The sequence below is a fragment of the Microcaecilia unicolor genome, chromosome 2 (genome assembly GCF_901765095.1).
Source record: "Microcaecilia unicolor chromosome 2, aMicUni1.1, whole genome shotgun sequence".
In the NCBI taxonomy this organism is placed as follows: domain Eukaryota; kingdom Metazoa; phylum Chordata; class Amphibia; order Gymnophiona; family Siphonopidae; genus Microcaecilia; species Microcaecilia unicolor.
Genome location: NC_044032.1, coordinates 12,815,940 through 12,834,923, shown reverse-complemented (window position 1 = coordinate 12,834,923; position 18,984 = coordinate 12,815,940). Strand labels below are relative to the sequence as shown.

General features: G+C 44.8%; 1 protein-coding gene across 2 annotated transcripts in view; it reads left to right on the top strand.

The window, feature by feature from the left end:
• TLN1 (talin 1) overlaps positions 1-18,984 on the top strand; it is a 407,659-nt gene that overhangs the window by 283,494 nt on the left and 105,181 nt on the right. For both annotated transcript variants that reach the window (XM_030192770.1, XM_030192769.1), the window contains 4 exons: positions 7,374-7,476; positions 7,599-7,807; positions 12,486-12,605; positions 12,903-13,100. In XM_030192770.1, coding sequence (XP_030048630.1) covers positions 7,374-7,476; positions 7,599-7,807; positions 12,486-12,605; positions 12,903-13,100 — 630 coding nt within the window. The remainder of the gene's footprint in view (positions 1-7,373; positions 7,477-7,598; positions 7,808-12,485; positions 12,606-12,902; positions 13,101-18,984) is intronic.

Sequence of the window (18,984 nt, the reverse complement as noted above, 5' to 3'; positions counted from 1 at the left end):
TCACATACCCCCACCCTTAAGCTAATTGCTGCTCTACCTCAGCAACCCTTTAAGTCTTTTCCACTGAGGAGCAGCAATTCTTCAAAGAGGGCATACTCTTTTCTAGGCTCATCCCTGTTCTATCCCTGGGCCTCACCACCCCATCTAGGCTCCTCATCCCCCTCTTAGCACTTCACATGGCTGGGGCCTTCCCCTTTCACTAGGCCCCGAGGGGCTCTCACTGCAGCCGGCCCTATCTGACCTTCATCCCCTGCAGCCCCCTCCTACCTCTTGGGTGCCCGCCTTTACCATGATCCCTCTGAGGGAGGGGTCACCTAGCTCGCCTAGGTCCCTTATCTTCCTCTTAGCACCTCACATGGCTTGGCCCTTCCCCACATTCTCGGGGACCTGAACTGCCTAACTGCAAACCATCTCCTACCTCCTAGGGCATCCGATCTCACCACGATCCCGCCTAGAAAGGGATCACCTGATGATTCCTGGCGCTCTGCAGCAGGTCCTTTCTGACCCTTATCCCCTGCACAACCCCCCCCCCCCCCCCCCAGGCTGGCTCCCTGCAGCAGGTCCATTCTGACCCTCATCCCCTGCAAGTCCCCAAAACCTGTTTCTCAATGTCCATCTTTGTTAGATCTTTTCCATCGGCAATCGACTCAGGCAAGTGCTCCTGAAGCCCTGGCCTTCTCCTCTCCGGCTTGAACTGCCTCCGGCTTCTCTGGCCTCCATCCTTCCTGGCCGTCCGATGGGGTGCAGCCTATAATCACAAAAACAAATCCAAGTGTGGCCTATTTACTCTCCTGACCCCACACTTGCGCTGCACCTCCCTGTGGCCTCCTCCATCTCCTACAGCCACTCCCAAGCCTCCAGATCTTACGAATCCACCCTCGCCTCCCCCCTAGGTACCCTTTACCTGGGGTAGCTGAGTAAAGTGCCTTTGCTAGCGTTGGCCCCCTCAACGGGCTTCTGGAATACGGGCCTCTGGAACCTCCAAGGACACCTCCATCTCACTTCAGCCCCTCGTCTGGTCCGATCTGGAACCACCTCCGCTTTACCAAGAGCTCTCCTCTCCCACGTGGAAGTTCATTGCAGATCCCACCACTGCCACCACTTTGTGAGCTGGTCACCCTTCCAAACTCTGGCCAGGGCTGACCCTGCTTAGCTTCCTTCACACACAGTCACGGTTGGGCTCCACACTTCTCAGTAATTCACCAGGACTCTGCCTCAAACACAGGGGAGTTCTCTGCCTCCTCTTCCCCTTCCACAAATGTTCACCAACACCAGGCTTCTTATAACTAAAGGTTTTATTAGTTACCATTTAACATAATCTTCATGGCTTATTCCAACAGGAAATGAAGCAGACTGGAGAGGTCACAGAGCTAGATACAGAGAAACAGTAGGTCTGAACATAAGGGCACGGCCACAACAGTGACACTGGTTGAGACTGATGAGAATTACACAGTGATAAAAAGAGTTGAGACGGTTGATTATCACAGGTCGTGGGAGCTAAATGCATTTGTAAAGCTGTAGCACAGTCCAAGGCATGATGAAGCCTTTGTTCCTCAGTGGTATGAGGAGGGGGGACAAAAAACTGGCAGAACAATTGTTTGGTTCAAATGAAAAGACAAATCCACTTTAGGGAGGAACTTAAGATGAGTACGAAGCAGAACCTTATCATGGAGAATTTGTGTGTATGGAGGATAATACACTAATACTTGAAGATCGCCTATTCTGCAAGCAGAGGTGATTGCTATTAAAAATAAAGTTTTACAAGCAACATGTTGCAACTGTGCAGGCTTCATAAGCTCGAAGGGTGGACGTATGAGAGCTGATATTACTAAAGTGAGGTCCCATGCTACAACTGGAGGACGATATGGAGGTTTCACATGAAGAACACCCCATAGAAATTGCTTTGTGACAGGATGTTGAACAACAGATAAGTCATAAATAGCATCGTGAAATAAGGAAAGTGCAACTAAACGCACTTTGAGTGAGGGATGTGCTAAACCACTGTTCGATAGATGCAACAGATATTCTAATAATTGAGAAATGGAACAATTAACAGTATTAAGAGAATGTTTACTGCACCAAATGGAAAATCGATGCCACTTTGCTGCATAAGACTTTTGTTCCTTCAGCTCCTTTTTCAGGTATTCCCCCGTTTTACCAAAATCAGCCCATCTGAAATCTAGTACTTTGAGTTTTGTGCGGCTGCACACAGCTTTCACTCTTCTATCAAATCATATTGTGTGATGATCACAATTGCCTAGGTGGGGCACACACCTGGACAATGGAAACACTGCCTCCATTTGCGAGCACTAGATCCAGTGTCCACTCTTCCCTCGTGGGTTCCGTCACCATTTGTCTGAGGAAGGCACTTTGACATGCATCCACGATCTCTGTACTTCTTTCCAATTCTGCCGTGATAAGACATTCCAATCCACATCAGGCAAGTTAAAATCTCCCAGCAACAGCACCACACCTTTTACACCAAACTTATGAATATCTTCTATCAGATCCTTGTCCAGCTTCTCTATTTGTACCAGATATCTGTAGATAACACCCGTGTGGCTACAAGTAGGTCCCCTGCCTTTCAACCACTCTGATATTAGTTTTAACATACAGCACCACTCCTCCACATCTTTGGCTCTCGCTATCCTTCCTAAAAAGATTTTAACCTGGTATGGGTCGCATCCCAGTCATGAGAGTCACTGAACCATGTTTCTGCAATAGCAACTGTGACAGAACAGTTGAGTATTGGGTATTTCAGGAAGTGCATTTCTCTATTATAAAGAATAAAATTACAGAACACTTAGACAAACATGATTTAATGGGACAGAGTCAACATGGGTTCAGCCAAGGGAAGTCTTACCTCACCAATTTGCTTCATTTCTTTGAAGGCATGAATAACCATGTAGATAAAGGTGAGCCGGTTGATGTAGTGTATTTAGATTTTTGGAAAGCTTTTGACAAAATTCCTCATGAGAGACTCTTGAGAAAATTAAAGAGTCATGTGATAGGAAGCAAGGTTCTGGTGTGGATTAGGAATTGGTTATTGGACAGACAACAGAGGGTAGGGTTAAATGGTCATTTCTCTCAATTGAAGGAGGGTGAACAGTGGAGTGGCGCAGGGATCTGAATTGAGACTGGTACTGTTTAACATATCACTGTTTAACGATCTGGAAATTGGAATGACCAATGAGGTAATCAAATTTGCAGATGATACAAAACTATTCAAGGTTGTTAAAACACTTGCGGACTGTGAAATATTGCAGGAATAGCTTAGGAAATTGGAAGACTAGGCATATGGCAGATGAAATTTAATGTGGACAAATGCAAGGTGATGCACATTGGAAAGAATAATCCGAATCACAGTCACCTGATGCTAGGGTCCACCTTGGGGGGGGGGGGGGGGGGGCAGCGCTCAATAATCTTCTGCTGAGTGTGCGGCGGTGGCCAAAAAAGCAAACAGGATGCTAGGAATTATTAGGAAAGGGATGGTGAATAAGACCGAAGATACTGTAATGCCTTTGTATCGCTTTGTAGCGCTCCATGGTGCGTCCACACCTCGAGTATTTCATTTAGCTCTGGTTGCTGTATCTCAAAAAAGATATAACGGAATTAGAAAAGGTTCAAAGAAGAGCGACCAAAATGATAAAGGGGATGGAAAAAGAGTTGCAATAGAGACTACCTTATAAAGACTTCTGCAACTTGAGGCAGTGGTCTTGGCCCTAGCTAAGGAAAAGGGCCAGAGCCAATATTTCTGACCCAGTATAGGAGGCAGAAATGCTGTTCTGTTGAGAAAAATCCTCCATATTTTTATCCTCTATAGCTCATACAGTAGGTGCTGAAAACATGCAAGTGGACTTGCTCAGTTGGGAAATGCTGAATTCGAGAGCATGGTAAATTAGTATAATCATCTCAATCATTTTGTCTATAGCACTATCCTGTGAAAGTAAGCTTTCAGTATTCCAGAGAAATTTTCTGTAGTTTGCATCTTGTGGGACGCTAGTGACTTGATTGAGATCTTCCTTTTGCTGCTTTTTGCACGTCTGTAGGTAGCCTCTCTCCTTTCTCCTGAATCATTATGTGAAACGTTTAGTATCTCATAAGTGAACTATCATTATATTGTTACAAGGCAAGGTATTTTTCTAATTTCCTGTGTCTATCCTTCGAGGTTCTACAGAGTGCTTGAATATGCTCTGATTGGGGTAATTAAAGGCTTTAATTATGCCATTCTGTAGCAATTCTGTATGAAAAGTAAGATTTGGGTTAAAAATTCACAGATTCCAACTATTGCTTTATAATAAACAGACCTCATATTCTGCATTTCCTGGTTCTAATGTTTCAGGGTATCTCATGCTGCATTTCTTTGATGCCTTTGCTTTTCAGTCAAAGTTCTCTCTTCTCTGTGAACACTAAATATACCATTACCATTCAAAGCAAGGCCCTCAACCCATTCATCTACACAGACAATGTCACAATATACATTCCCTTCAGACATGATCTAACAGAAATGAACAATGAAATCAAACGCGGTCTGAACACCATGGACTCATGGGCAAATTCTTTACAACTGAAACTGAACACTGAAAAAACACACTGCCTCATCCTCTCATCTCAACGCAAAAAATACAAACCCACAACCTTAGTCACCCCAGACCACACCCTCCCTATCTCAGACAGTCTGAAAATACTCGGCGTTACAATCAACCGCAACCTCACATTCGAGAGCCAAGTGAACTCCAAAGAAAATGTTCCACTCAATGTGGAAACTTAAACGCGTAAAACCTTTCTTCCCGAGGGAAATATTTCACAACCTTGTACAGTCAATGGTACTAAGCCATATAGACTATTGCAACGGAATTTATGCGGGATGCAAAGAACAACTGACAAACTTCAGACCGCTCAAAACACAGCAGCCAGGCTGATATTTGGTAAATCACGATTCGAAAGTGTCAAACACCTCCGGGCAAAACTGCACTGGCTTCCAATCAAAGAATGTATCACCTTCAAAATCTGCACCCTGGTCCACAAAATTATCTACGGCCAAGTCCCAGGATATATGACAAACCTCATTTACCTACCAATCAGAAACATATCTAGTTCAATTTGAACATACCTAAACCTCCACTACCCAAATTGCAAAGGACTCACATACAAAGCAACCTAAGCATCCAGCTTCTCCTATATAAGCACACAACTATGGAACGCATTGCCAAAAGCTGTGAAAACAACCTATGACCACCTAAATTTCAGGAAATCACTGAAAACCTACCTATTCAAAAAGGCATACAACACCGACCCAACATAGATACCTACACTCGGCAACACAGCAAAACCAAAGCTCGTAATGGACGCTATATAACCTTCCTCTCATCAAACCCCATTGTACCTGGTACACATATTGAACTCTATTACTCTTTCTCTTTTTCCTCTCCTTTGCTGTTACTCGTTAATCTCTTTACTTCATTGATTTTTCGTATATGGTGTACAGTGCTGCATATGCTTTGTAGCGCTATAGAAATGCTAAATAGTAGTAAATAGTAGTACTATAAATAAATAAACATGTACCTTTATTCGACTACAATATCACCTTGTATTTGTTTCTCTACCGGACTAGGCAAAAGCCTTTACGGTACTGTATAAGTCACATTGATCCTGCAAATAGGTGGGAAAATGTGGGATACAAATGCGATAAAATAAATTACACCATATTTTGCAATAAAAAATAGTCTGTCATTGTTAACTTTCACCACAAATTGTACTATCTGATCTTTCAGAAATTACCGCTATAAAAACAACTAAGTCAATCTGAAAGTATTTTACCTTTGTTGGAAATGTATTTGAATTGGTTCGAAGGGTTCCTAACCCAATGTTCGTATCAAGTCACATCAAATTCGACCACGTCTAAGGCATGGACACCTGAATGTGGAGTTCCACAGGGATCACCTCTCTCACCAACCATCTTCAACCTAATGATGATCTTGCTGGCAAAACTCCTATCAAACCATAACCTCAACCCATATATATACGCTGATGATGTGACAATATACATCCCCTTCAAACAAGACATTAACGAAATCCTCAACGAAATCAATCAAAGTCTACACATCATGAACACATGGGCAGATGCATTCCATCTGAAATTAAACGCAGAAAAAACTCAATGCCTAATACTCACCTCCCAATATAACACAAAAGAATTCACAGCTATAAACACACCAAACCTGAACCTTCAAATCTCAGAAACGCTAAAGATCCTTGGAGTCACTATCGACCGCCACCTAACGCTCGATACTCATGCTAACAACACAACTAAAAAGATGTTCTACAGCATGTGGAAACTTAAAAGGATAAGACCATACTTCCCAAGATCCGTCTTTTGCAGCCTAGTACAATCCCTTGTGCTCAGCCATCTGGATTACTGCAACTCACTATACGCAGGTTGCAAAGAACAAACACTGAGAAAACTTCAAACAGCCCAGAATACGGCAGCCAGACTCATCTTTGGAAAGCCAAAATATGAGAGTGCAAAACCATTACGAGAGAAACTACACTGGCTTCCACTAAAGGAACGCATCACTTTTAAAGTATGCACATTAGTCCACAAAATCATTCACGACGAAGCCCCAGCCTACATGTCTGAGTTAATAGACCTACCACCCAGAAACGCCAAAAGATCATCCCGAACCTTCTTAAACCTCCACTTCCCCAATTGCAAAGGCGTGAAATACAAAATGCTACATGCATCAACCTTTTCTCACATGAGCACGCAGTATTGGAATACACTGCCACATAACTTAAGAACAATCAACGAGCAAGCTTCCTTCCGCAGATCATTGAAGACCCATCTTTTCGAAAAGATTTACGGAAAGAACCAAAACACATAAAGTCCACACCTACTATTCACGAATGCATCACACATTCACCTCGGAACTCTCATTCCCGTAATATCACATCATTCATACCTTCAATCACAGAAAGATATATATCATATGTCTTTATGCCTTCTTATCGCCCTCTAAGCTCCCATTGTTTCCTTCCAATGTTTCAATGTTTGTGCTCCATTGTTACACTCCCAACAACACTTCAGTTGTTTCGCATAATTATGCAAAATGTAATCCATAACCAATCTGTAACAAATTGTATTTCCAACATTTAACTCATATTGTAAGCCACACTGAACCCGCAAAAAGGTGGGAAAATGTGGGATACAAATGCAATAAATAAATTTACCTTGTCAAGCTCCTACCTACTATTAGTAATTCATTCTAGTAATAGAAGTGGTGCAGTATTACACAACAGGGTCCGTACACAAGCAGTATGTTAGAATACAAATGTAACAGTTACAGCACGTGATTCTGTCCTGTCTTCTACAGATGGAAAAATGTGCCCAGGACCTGGGGAACAGTACAAAGGCTGTCAGCTCGGCTATTGCCCAACTGCTGGGAGAGGTGACACAGGGCAATGAAAACTATACAGGTATGGAGGAAAAGAACAACTCCCTAAGGCTGGTCACGAACTTGGTCCTTAATACCATTCGTGAGACACTGCTGTTCTGTAAGTCCTCTGTCTTAACTATTCATTTCCTTTGTAATCTTTAGGGATTGCTGCACGGGATGTGGCCCAGGCTTTACGTGCTCTGAGCCAGGCTGCTCGGGGTGTTGCTGCCAACACTTCTGATCCACAAGTACAGAACGCAATGCTGGAGTGCGCCAACGATGTGATGGACAAAGCAGGCAACTTGATTGAAGAAGCAAAGAGGGCTGTAGGCAAGCCAGGAGATCCTGAGAGCCAGCAAAGACTTGCCCAGGTAAGGCGTCTGTTCATCCAAGATCAAACATACATAGACATTTGGGGGGTGTGAGAAGTTGATGTGAATCTACCATGGCAGAGATCGTGAGGCAGTTGGGTTTGTTGATCTCAAAAGTAGCGAAACATTTTGATAAAGCAGTGGTCAAGGTGCGAGAAAGAGAGAGAACTAGCAGAAAAGAGAGACAGCCGTGCCTCCCTATAGGCTGTTGGTGACATCTCTACAATATTGTAATGTTCTTTTTTTTTCTTCTTATAATCAGTTTACAAATTTTTGTACAAGACATAACTCTTGTTATTCAGATACACAGTAGGAAACAAAAACAAATAAAATGAAACATCATAAAGGCAAATCAACTTTCTTAGACTACCATCACTTAGGAAGCGTGACTAAATCATAGGAGATTATTATTCTAATACATATATCAATTGTATATATAGCAATAAGAACAAACATAAAGGCTACATGTGAAAAATATAAGCAACAGTAATAAGGGTTTCTTTATTAAATAAAACATGCCAGAGGTTAGCCAATCATATGACGGGTCCAACTGTTAATAAAGTTTACATAACAGAAGAAAGGGAGGGGTGGGGATTTATATTGAGGCGGGGGGGGGGGGAGAAAAAATTGATGATGGTGGAATAAGAATAATCTCCTATTATGAATATCTGTACCTTTGTATGGTTGGAAGTACTTAAGTTATTTACTACTACTACTTAACATTTCTAGAGCGCTACTAGGGTTACGCAGCGCTGTACAATTTAACAAAGAGAGACAGTCCCTGCTCAAAGAGCTTACAATCTAATAGACAAGTGAACGGTCGGTCCGATAGGGGCAGTCAAATTGGGGCAGTCTGGATTCACTGAACGGTAAGGGTTAGGTGCCGAACGCAGCATTGAAGAGGTGGGCTTTAAGCAAAGACTTGAAGACGGGCAGGGAGGGGGCTTGGCGTAAGGGTTCAGGAAGGTTGTTCCAAGCATAGGGTGAGGCGAGGCAGAATGAGCAGAGCCTGGAGTTGGCGGTGGTGGAGAAGGGTACTGAGAGGAGGGATTTATCCTGTGAACGGAGGTTACGGGCGGGAACCTAAGGGGAGATGAGGGTAGAAAGATAGTGAGGGGCAGCAGACTGAATGCATTTGTAGGTAAGAAGGAGAAGCTTGAATTGAATGCGGTATCTGATCGGAAGCCAGTGAAGTGACCTGAGGAGAGGGGTGATATGAGTAAATCGGTTTTGGCGGAATATGAGACGTGCTGCAGAGTTCTGAACAGATTGAAGGGGGGATAGATGGCTAAGTGGGAGGCCGGTGAGGAGTAAGTTGCAGTAGTCCAGGCGAGAGGTAATGAGAGCGTGGACGAGAGTTCGGGTGGTGTGTTCAGAGAGGAAAGGGCGAATTTTGCTCTGTTCTGAATGTCATCAATAAAAAAGTTGAAACATAAAGGCTACATGTGATTACCTATCCTATTCTTCTATTTCCAACATTATTGTTATGTTATCTTTTTTAAATCAAGAAAAGCTTTTACTTGCTCTGGGGAGTAAAAAGTATATTTTGTCTCTCCATATCAGACCAAGCATTTACATGGATAAGCATGAAAAAATGTTCCCCCTAAATTCAATGTTTCTTGTCTCATAGCCAAAAACAATTTTCTCCGTTCTTGAATTTTTTTCCTCCAAAAAACACGTTTGAGTATCTAAAATAAACACGAAGGAAACGAAGCGTAGCTCTCTCAGTAGTCTTTTCTATTGATTGTTCCAAAATAGCAGAAATATTATTCACATCAATATTTGTATCCTCGCCACCTTCTCCTTCCTTTTTTTTCCCAGGGATTCTTAGTCTTTGAGCAGGGACTGTCTTTCTTATATGTTTGTGCAGCGCTGCGTACGCTTTGTAGCGCTATAGAAATGCTAAATAGTAGTAGTAGTAGTAATAATAAATCTTATTAAGAGGAGGAATAGCGTCCTGTGGTATTTACAATATTGTAATTTTCTATTCAGTTCTGGGGCATTTCCTCCAGACAGAAAAGGGTAGGATAGAGGCTTTCCAAAAAAGATAACCACAAGCCATGTGAGATGAGGCTTAGGTGTTAATATGTGTACCCTAGAGCAGTGGTTCTCAACCAGTGTGTCACCAAGAACGGGAGGTGTGTCTTGACAGACAGCACCGTTGTGCTTTTCTTAACATGTATATGGTGGGTTGGGGAGAGTTGGTCTAATACTTAGTCTCCCTAACTAGTCCCTGCTCCTGTCATCGACCCCAAGTGCAAATGTTGCAGGTCTATGGCACATCCCTCTCTTCCACCCCAGCAGTCACCACCGTTGCATCTGTATTTCTCTTACATCATTGTCAGCAGCAGTGTTTTCACTGAAGAAAATCCTGGATAAGGACCACGATTGACTGGCAAAAGTACATATGAGAATGGAGCGGATATAGCACCGTTCACAGAAGAGAGTGTGTACGAACAACTTGAAAATCTAAAGGTGGACAAAGCCATGGGACCGGATGGGATCCACCCCAGGATATTGAGGGAGCTCAGAGAGGCTCTGGCGGGTCTTCTTAAAGATTTGGTTAATAAATCCTTGGAGACGGGAGAGGTTCCATGGGATTGAAGAAGAGCAGATGTGGTCCCTCTTCACAAAAGTGGTGACAGAGAAGAAGCTGGAAACTACAGGCCGGTAAGCCTCACTTCAGTTATTGGAAAAGTAATGGAAGCGATGCTGAAGGAAAGGATAGTGAATTTCCTGGAAGCTGATAAGTTGCAAGATCCCAGACAACATGGTTGTACCAGAGGTAAATTGTATGAAACGAATCTCATTAAATTATTTGACTGGGTGACCAGAGAATTGAATCAAGGACATGCTATAGATGTAATCTATTTAAATTTCAGCAAAGCTTTTGACACGGTTCCCCACAGGAGGCTCTTGAATAAACTTGATAGACTGAAGATAGGACCCAACGTGGTGAACTGGATTAGGAACTGGTTGACGGACAGACGCCAGAGGGTGGTGGTTAATGGAATTCACTCAGATGAGGGAAAGGTGAGTAGTGGAGTGCCTCAGGGATCAGTGCTGGAGCCGATTCTGTTCAATATATTTGTGAGTGACATTGCCGAAGGGTTAGAAGGTAAAGTTTGCCTTTTTGCGGATGATACCAAATTTGTAACAGAGTGGACACACCGGAGGGAGTGGAAAACATGAAAACGGATCTGCAGAAGCTAGAAGAATGGTCTAATGTTTGGCAATTAAAATTCAGTGCAAAGAATTGCAGAGTGATGCATGTAGGGAGTAGAAATCCAAGGGAGATGTATGTTTTAGGCGGTGAGAAGCTGATATGCACAGACAGGGAGAGGGATCTTGGGGTGATAGTATCTGAGGATCAGAAGGTGACAAAACAGTGTGACAAGGCGGTGGCCGTAGCTGGTTGCTAGGCTGTATAGAGAGAGGTGTGACCAGAAGAAGAAAGGAGGTGTTGATGCCCCTGTACAAGTTGTTGGTGAGGCCCCAGCTGGAGTATTGCGTTCAGTTTTGGATGCCAGATGTAAAAAGAATTGAAGCGGTGCAAAGAAAAGCTACGAGAATGGTATGGGATTTGCGTTACAAGACATATGAGGAGAGACTTGCTGACCTGAACATTTATACCCTGGAGGAAAAGAGAAACAGAGGTGATATGATACAGAAGTTCAAATAGTTGAAAGGTATTAATCCGCAAACAAACCTTTCCCGGAGACGGAAAGGCAGTAGGACTAGAGCACATGAAATGAGGTTGAAGGGGGCAGACTAAAAAAAAAAAATGTCAGGAAGTATTTTTTCATGGAGAGAGTGGTGGATACTTGGAACGCCCTCCTGCGGGAGGTGGTGGAGATGAAAATGGTTATGACAAGCGCAGTTTCTGGGAAAGAGTGGAAGAGATCAATGTTGTAGCTAAGAAAGCCAAACTTCCATAGTAATCAGACTATGACAGCAATACTCAAATCATATGCAGTACAGAACTTCCGTTCTGTAAACACGAAGGTCCATTGGAAATGGGCGGTGACATTTTTAGTTTCTGGCAGCAAAGGCAAGAGAAATTGCCTCTACTGAACCGGCTTGGACGGAGGCTTCTGTGTATCCCAGTGACTTCTGTGTCCTTGGCAAGAATATTTTCTGATGCTGGACAAATTACAGTTGCAAGATGCAGTTGTTTGAGGCTGGCCAGAGTGGACAAATTGATTTTTCTTAATAAAAATTGGAAGACATAGGACCCGACTTAACTTTCCTTTTTGACATTTATATAAGTCTGGATGCTCACAATAAGAGTTGTTCTTATTACAGTTATAGTTTTGAATTGAGCAAGAATTAAGGTGAAATTTGTTGTTAAACTATTAACTATCTCTGTTTGTCTTGTATGTCTATTTTACAGTTGTACATAGTAGGCCAATACGATATTCAGATCAGAGGTTCACATAAATATAACACACCTAATTTATGCTTTTTGACCGAATTGGACAGCACTAGCATGCTCTGCCTCCTGGGTGTGCTCCAAAAACTAGATTGAGAAGCACTGGGTTGAGAATGAGTAAAACAGGAATTGACAGTGTAAGACAATTTTCTGTTGCAAGGTAGGGATTTTGAAAAGTGAACAGATCTTCAAAATGAGCCATTTTCTATTAGTTTTGCAAATTATTTTTTTGTCTTCTGATTCCAGGTTGGCAAAGCAGTATCGCAGGCCCTTAACAGGTGTGTGAACTGCTTGCCTGGACAACGGGATGTGGATGCTGCTATTCGAACCATTGGGGAGGCCAGTAAGAAGTTGTTGGCAGATTCAGTGAGTCTCCAGATTTTCTAGTCCATATGCTTTCTCCTTCTCTACCCAATTGTATTCTCCTTTTTCCTGTCGCCTATTCCCTTCCTTTCTGCCAACTTTTTTCTTCCACGTTTTTTGTCATGCTTCCCTTTCCTGTCTGTCTTCTACTTTTCGTTGTTCTCCCTTCTCCCCATCTGCCATCCTCTTGTTATATTCTTCTCTCTGTTTCTTATTTCTTTTCTCCTTCTTTTATTTATTATTTTTTTTGACTCTAGTTCTTTATTTGTCTTTCCTTATTATCTATTTTTTGTGGTTCAGTTTCCTCCCAGTACTAAGAATTTCCAAGAGGCCCAAAGTCAACTGAACCGTGCAGCAGCTGGCTTGAATCAGTCTGCCAATGAGTTGGTACAGGCATCCCGTGGAACCCCTCAGGACCTAGCAAAAGCCTCTGGAAAATATGGGCAGGACTTCAATGAGTTCCTGGAAGCTGGTGTAGAGATGGCAGGGCAGTCTCCGGTAAGAGCACCTCTGCAATTGTACTCTTGCGTATTGTACCTGGTCATAGTTATAAGTGATTAACGAATTGATTTATTCTATTACAACCTCAGTTCTGTGTGTTGCAGTAATACAATATGCTTTAAAAACATTTTTAAATTATACTTTTTATTGAAGATTTTTCTATGGAAAGGGAAATGGGACTTGATATATTGCCTTTCTGAGGTTTTTGCAACTACATTCAAAGCGGTCTACATATATTCAGGTACTTATTTTTTGTACCAGGGGCAATGGAGGGTTAAGTGACTTGCCCAGAGTCACAAGGAGCTGCAGTGGGAATTGAACCCAGTTCCCCAGGATCAAAGTCCACTGCACTAACCACTAGGCTACTCCTCCACTCATTCCACCAATAAGAGCCAACCTCATCAGTGATGTCACAATGGCTTGATTGCCCAATACAGTTCCCCAGGATCAAAGTCCACTGTACTAACCACTAGGCTACGCCTCCATCAGCCACCATCACAAAAGGAAAAATAAAAACTTGACATCACAATTCAATGCAACAACCTATGTTTAACTGTCCTCCTTAACACCCTCCCCCCCTCCTCCCACACCCAGTATTGTTCCACCTGTTTCCATCTCTGTGCTATGACATTTTGCGCTTCCATAATGCCTCACTTAATCACTGTCCTCTATTTCCCAATTTTATGAGGTAGCAGTGTCACTCTCAGCTGTTGTCCAGTCAGTTTCTGAAGATTAGGAGCCCACTTCCCTCCAAATGTCTATCACATTTTCACTGCTCCACCAAATATGCCAAAAGGTCCCTTCTTGACCACAAGCTCTCCAATAAAGGTTGGAGACATCTGGGAATATCTTTTGCAATCACGGAAGAGTAAGATACAATGTATGTTTAATAATTTTTATTATTATTTGCAAACTTTAACAGGTATAATAAACTGTCAAGTTAAACACAGCCATAATAGTCATACAGATATAGTCATTTCAAACTTACAATCCAATACAGTCTGGCTTACTTAGACCTCAAAGCTTAAATAAGGCAAAAGAAGAAAAGGGGGGAATAGGAATTAGTGAAGTTTAACAAAATTCAAATTATCAAATAATTTATCCATATTGGAGTCGTATTTCTCTACATTTCTTTTAACTCTGAGTCTGTTCTACTTCCAGAAAGGATTTAAGCTGATCAGGAACATAAAAAACATATTTTGTCTGATTAAGCCTTATGAGACATTTACACGGGTAAGCCAAGAGGAAAGTTCCCCCTTTATCTACAACTTTTGACCTCATAGAGAAAACATTTTTCTTTTTTCTTGAGTTGATTTTGTCACATCGGGGTAAAGCCAAATCTTTTGACCTGCAAAAATATGATTAGGTGATTTAAAATATAATCTTATAATTGCATTCAGGTCTTGCTGAAAAACAAAGGACACCAACAGTGTCCCTCTTTCACTTGCATCATCTATAGATTTCTCCAAAATAGCTGTGACATTTTGTAAATTATTTGAAATCTCTCCTTCAACCTTTTTCATTGTGCTAGGTATATAATAAATCTTATTTAGTGGAGGAACTACTTCCTGTGAATAATTCAAGTTTTCTTTCAAGAATCTAACAAACATATCAATTGGAGATACACCCAACAGTCTAGGAAAATTTAAAACACGTAAGTTCAATCTCCTATTATAGTTCTCCATTTGTTCAATCTTCCTTCTAATATCCAAATTATCCTTAATCACAGCCATCTTGAAATCTACAGTCTGCTTAGTCTCTTTCTGTAAGGCCTCAATTCTTGTGGAAAAATCTTGCTTGGCCATATCCAGGGAGTCTTTCACTTCTTTCACGTGTAAATTTAAAGATTTTACCTCTTCTGAAGAGCGTCCCAAGGCTTTCTCAATATCTAAAAGCTTCAGCCAAATCCTGTCCAGATTTACCTCTGTGTCTCTTCCTGCAATCGCTGTTGTCTCAGCTCTACCGCGTTCCCCTATGGGCCTCTCTGAATCGCCCCTTCCGGGCTCCAGGGTAGACCCCGTACGGCTGGCAATCGTTGCAGGGCACAGAGGAGGTGTCGAGCATGGCGGGGAAAGAGATATTTCAACTTCCAGCGGGGGGATCGCTTCACCAATTCCCTCCGTGAAGGAATCCGCACCGCCTCGACGAGAAAGAGCGGGGAAGAAGCGCTCGAGTCCTTGTCCTACCGGTGTGGACGTTCCCGAAGGTAGGGGAATCCCTCGGAGCGTCGCCTTACGCTTAGTATGCGGCATATCACCAGGAATTTGTTTAGTTGGAAGGAAAGGGTCAGAGCTCACTTCCAGCACGTCCGCTCACGACGCCATCTTGTCCCCCCAGATACAATGTATAAAGAACATTTAAAGGTATTTTCTTTGATGGATGAGCATACCGACCATTTCTCTGCTGTAAGAAAAATCTTTCTCCAGTCTCGCACATTTATTGCTTCCCCCAAATCTATTTCCTAGGCTGCCACTTCTTGAATTAATAGTTTGAAAATATTGATATACCCCTCTTTTCAACAAGGTCAGAATGCTTTATAACAAAATAAGAAAAGATCATCATAAAATATAGGAAAGAGATACAAACCAAGATCATTCACTCTTTGCAGGTTACCCTCATGCATCGCCATTCCCCTGGCAAAGTGTCCCAAATGATTTCTGGAAAAAATAGGTTCCTCCACGACCCTCCAGACCGGTCAAGACGCATGGGTTATGTCCTCCTACCAGCAGAGGGAGACTGAGAAACACTGAGCTTTTGAATACTGTATATATAACCTGTGCAGTACATCCACTAGCCAGTATTTTCTCAGTCTCAGCAGAGGTAGATGGACAGCCTGTGCAGTCTTCAATAGTCTGGTGAGGTAGTTTGATTATACAGTTAAGGGGTTTCTTCTCTTATTCCCATATTTATTGGTTTGGAGTATTCCCTGTACGTGGTAAAAAAAAAAAAAAAAAGTGCTTCGGGGCCCTGGGTCCGGTGGGGCCCAGTTTTCCCCCCTGGGGTGTTACACCTGTGTTCAGGTCCCTCCCCCTGTGCTGCTCTCTTTGGAGACGCTGGCAGCTTTGTGCCTCGGCTGCTTTCTATGATTGTAGCCTTGAGAGCCCCCCACTTTTCAGCTGCCAAAAAGAAATTGGGTAATATCTCTTTAAGAGCCGTCTGCAGCTTTGTGTACATAGGAACGGACGGCAGGTTCGTTCCTATTACTAGCGAGAGAGAGCAGAGCGGATAATTGTTGTGGGGAAGCGGTGAGAGAGAGTGTTTGCGCTGGTCAGCACAGCGGGTGGTGTGCTTCGAGGTTATGGCAGGCAAATTTGTCCGCTGTCGCGCGTGCTCGCGCCGAGGTATAGAGGCGCCGGGAGGTCAGTGCCGGCTGTGCGGCGAACCGAAGCAGGCCTCGCCGATGGCGGCACCCCCGATGTTGATAGCGGAGGTCCCAGCTAGTTCGGGGGTGTCGGGGGCAGCAGGGGCACCGGCAGGGCCGGTTTCAACGAATTTAGTTTTGGCGGGAACGTCCGCCATTTTGGATTCCGCGCGTCCCGCGGAATCAGCTGTTTTTGGCCCTGCTGCTCCCGGATCGACTCCGAAGGTGGCGCCTGGGGGTACAGGAGGCGTTGGTTTTCCTCCGGATTTTGTATGGACCCTGTTTCAAGCCTGGTAGGCGGGACCCCCACCTTTAGGGGAGGGGGCTAGTGCGGCACTGACTAAGAGGCCTCGTTTTGAGTGGGACGACGAGGAGGGATTCTCCCCTGTAGGATCTGAAGGTGCTTTGAGTGATATCGCGGATCCTGAGGGGTTTGAGGGTCCTCAGGATCCGGAGTTGGTGGTCCCTGGGGAGGATCCCTCTGTAGTGAGGATTTTTCACAGGGAAGAGCTTGCGGAGCTCATTGAGCAGGTTTCTTCCACCCTCAAGTTCGAACAGCCAGAGGCGGTTTTGGGGGAAGCTAGACAGGTGGACCCCTTGGTTAAGGGGATTCAGCGGCAGGCTAGGTCCTTTCCCATGAATAAGGACATCCGGGATATGGTGTTTCAAGAGTGGCATTCGCCGGATTCTCCCTGTAAAGTGTCTTAAAGCGATGTCTAGACTGTACCCGCTCCCACAGGAAGATAGAGATTCCTTTAAGGCTCCCACAGTGGATGCGGTGGTGACAGCTGTTACAAAAGCCACGGCCTTCCTCAAGCGGAGTTTTGATTTGTCGGCCCTGGCCCTGCAGGCCTCGGTTTGTGGGGGGCTGGTTGCGAGGGCGTGTTTCCGTTGGGCCGAGAAACTGCTGGATGATTCGGTGGAGGTGGGGACCTCCGGGGTACAGGAATTAGCCAAATTGGAAATGGGATCGTCCTTTTTGTCTGATGCGCTTTATGATTTGCTCCGTGCCTCGGCCAAGAATATGGCTATGCTGGTGGGGGCACGTAGGGCACTGTGGTTGCGAGGTTGGGTCGCAGACGCGGCCTCCAAGGCTAAGCTTTGTTCGCTTCCGTTTAAGGGGTCCATTCTTTTTGGTGAGGATTTGGATAAGTTGGTGAAAGGTCTCAGCGATGCCAAGGCCCCTCGTCTTCCGGATTTTCGTCCTAAGGCAGCGTCTAGGGGTACTTCCTCCCGAGGTCGGTTTAAGGAGGCTCGCCGGTATAGGCCCGGGAGGGCTAGTGGGGCCTTTAGAGGTCGGTTCTTTCAGCGAACACAGTCCTTTCGGGGGAATCGGCGCGGAGGGCGTGATTTCTCCGCGGGAGGACAGGTTTCGGGGCGTACTTCGCAATGAAGGTGTGCGGGTCCAGGCTCTGGTTCGGGTAGGGGCTCGGCTGAGTCAGTTTTACCAGGACTGGACCCAAATCACATCGGATCAGTGGGTTCTCGAAGTGGTGCGAGACGGATACGCTCTGGAGTTCGACGGCTCGCCTCCCGAAAGGTTCCTGGAGTCCCCTTGTCATTCGAGGCTCAAGCGGGCAGCAGTGCGAGACACTTTGGCGCGACTGATCAGTCTGGGGGCGGTGGTACCGGTTCCCGCCGCTCAGCGCCGCTTGGGCTGCTATTCAATCTATTTTGTGGTCCCAAAGAAGGAGGATGCCTTTCGGCCTATCTTAGATCTGAAGGCAGTCAATGCAGCCCTCAGAGTCCCCTCTTTCCGCATGGAGACATTGAGGTCGGTCATTGTCGCAGTGCAGGAAGGGGAGTTTCTCACGTCTTTGGATCTGACGGAGGCTTATCTGCACATCCCCATTCGGGCCGCTCATCAGCGATTTCTGCGCTTTGCGGTTTTAGGGAAGCATTTTCAGTTTTGTGCTCTTCCTTTCGGATTAGCAACGGCTCCTCGAACCTTTTCCAAGATCATGGTGGTAGTGGCGGCGGCCTTGCGGAAGCAGGGTATTCTGGTGCACCCGTATCTGGACGATTGGTTGATTCGGGCCAATTCCCAGTCGGAGAGCGAGGAGTCTACTGCTCGAGTGGTGCAGTTTCTTCAGTCTCTGGGCTGGGTAGTGAACTTCGGCAAGAGTCACCTGGTGCCGTCGCAGTCGTTGGAGTACCTGGGGGTTCTTTTCGATACCAGGAACGGTCGGGTCTTTCTGCCGGGCCCCCGGATTCGCAAGTTGCAGAGTCAGATTCGGCTATTTCTGTCGGAGGCGGCTCCCACGGCCCGGGAGTACCTGCAAGTCCTGGGGTTGATGGCGGCCACCATAGAGGTAGTTCCGTGGGCCCGGGCGCATATGCGGCAGTTGCAGTCAGCTCTTCTCAGTCGGTGGGCGCCTCTGTCGCAGGAGTTGGATGTACGCCTTCAGCTGCCGGTAACCCCACGCCTCAGTCTCCAGTGGTGGCTAGATCCAGGCAATCTGGAAAAGGGAATGCCGTTGGAGGCTCCGCAGTGGGTGGTTCTCGTCACAGACGCCAGTC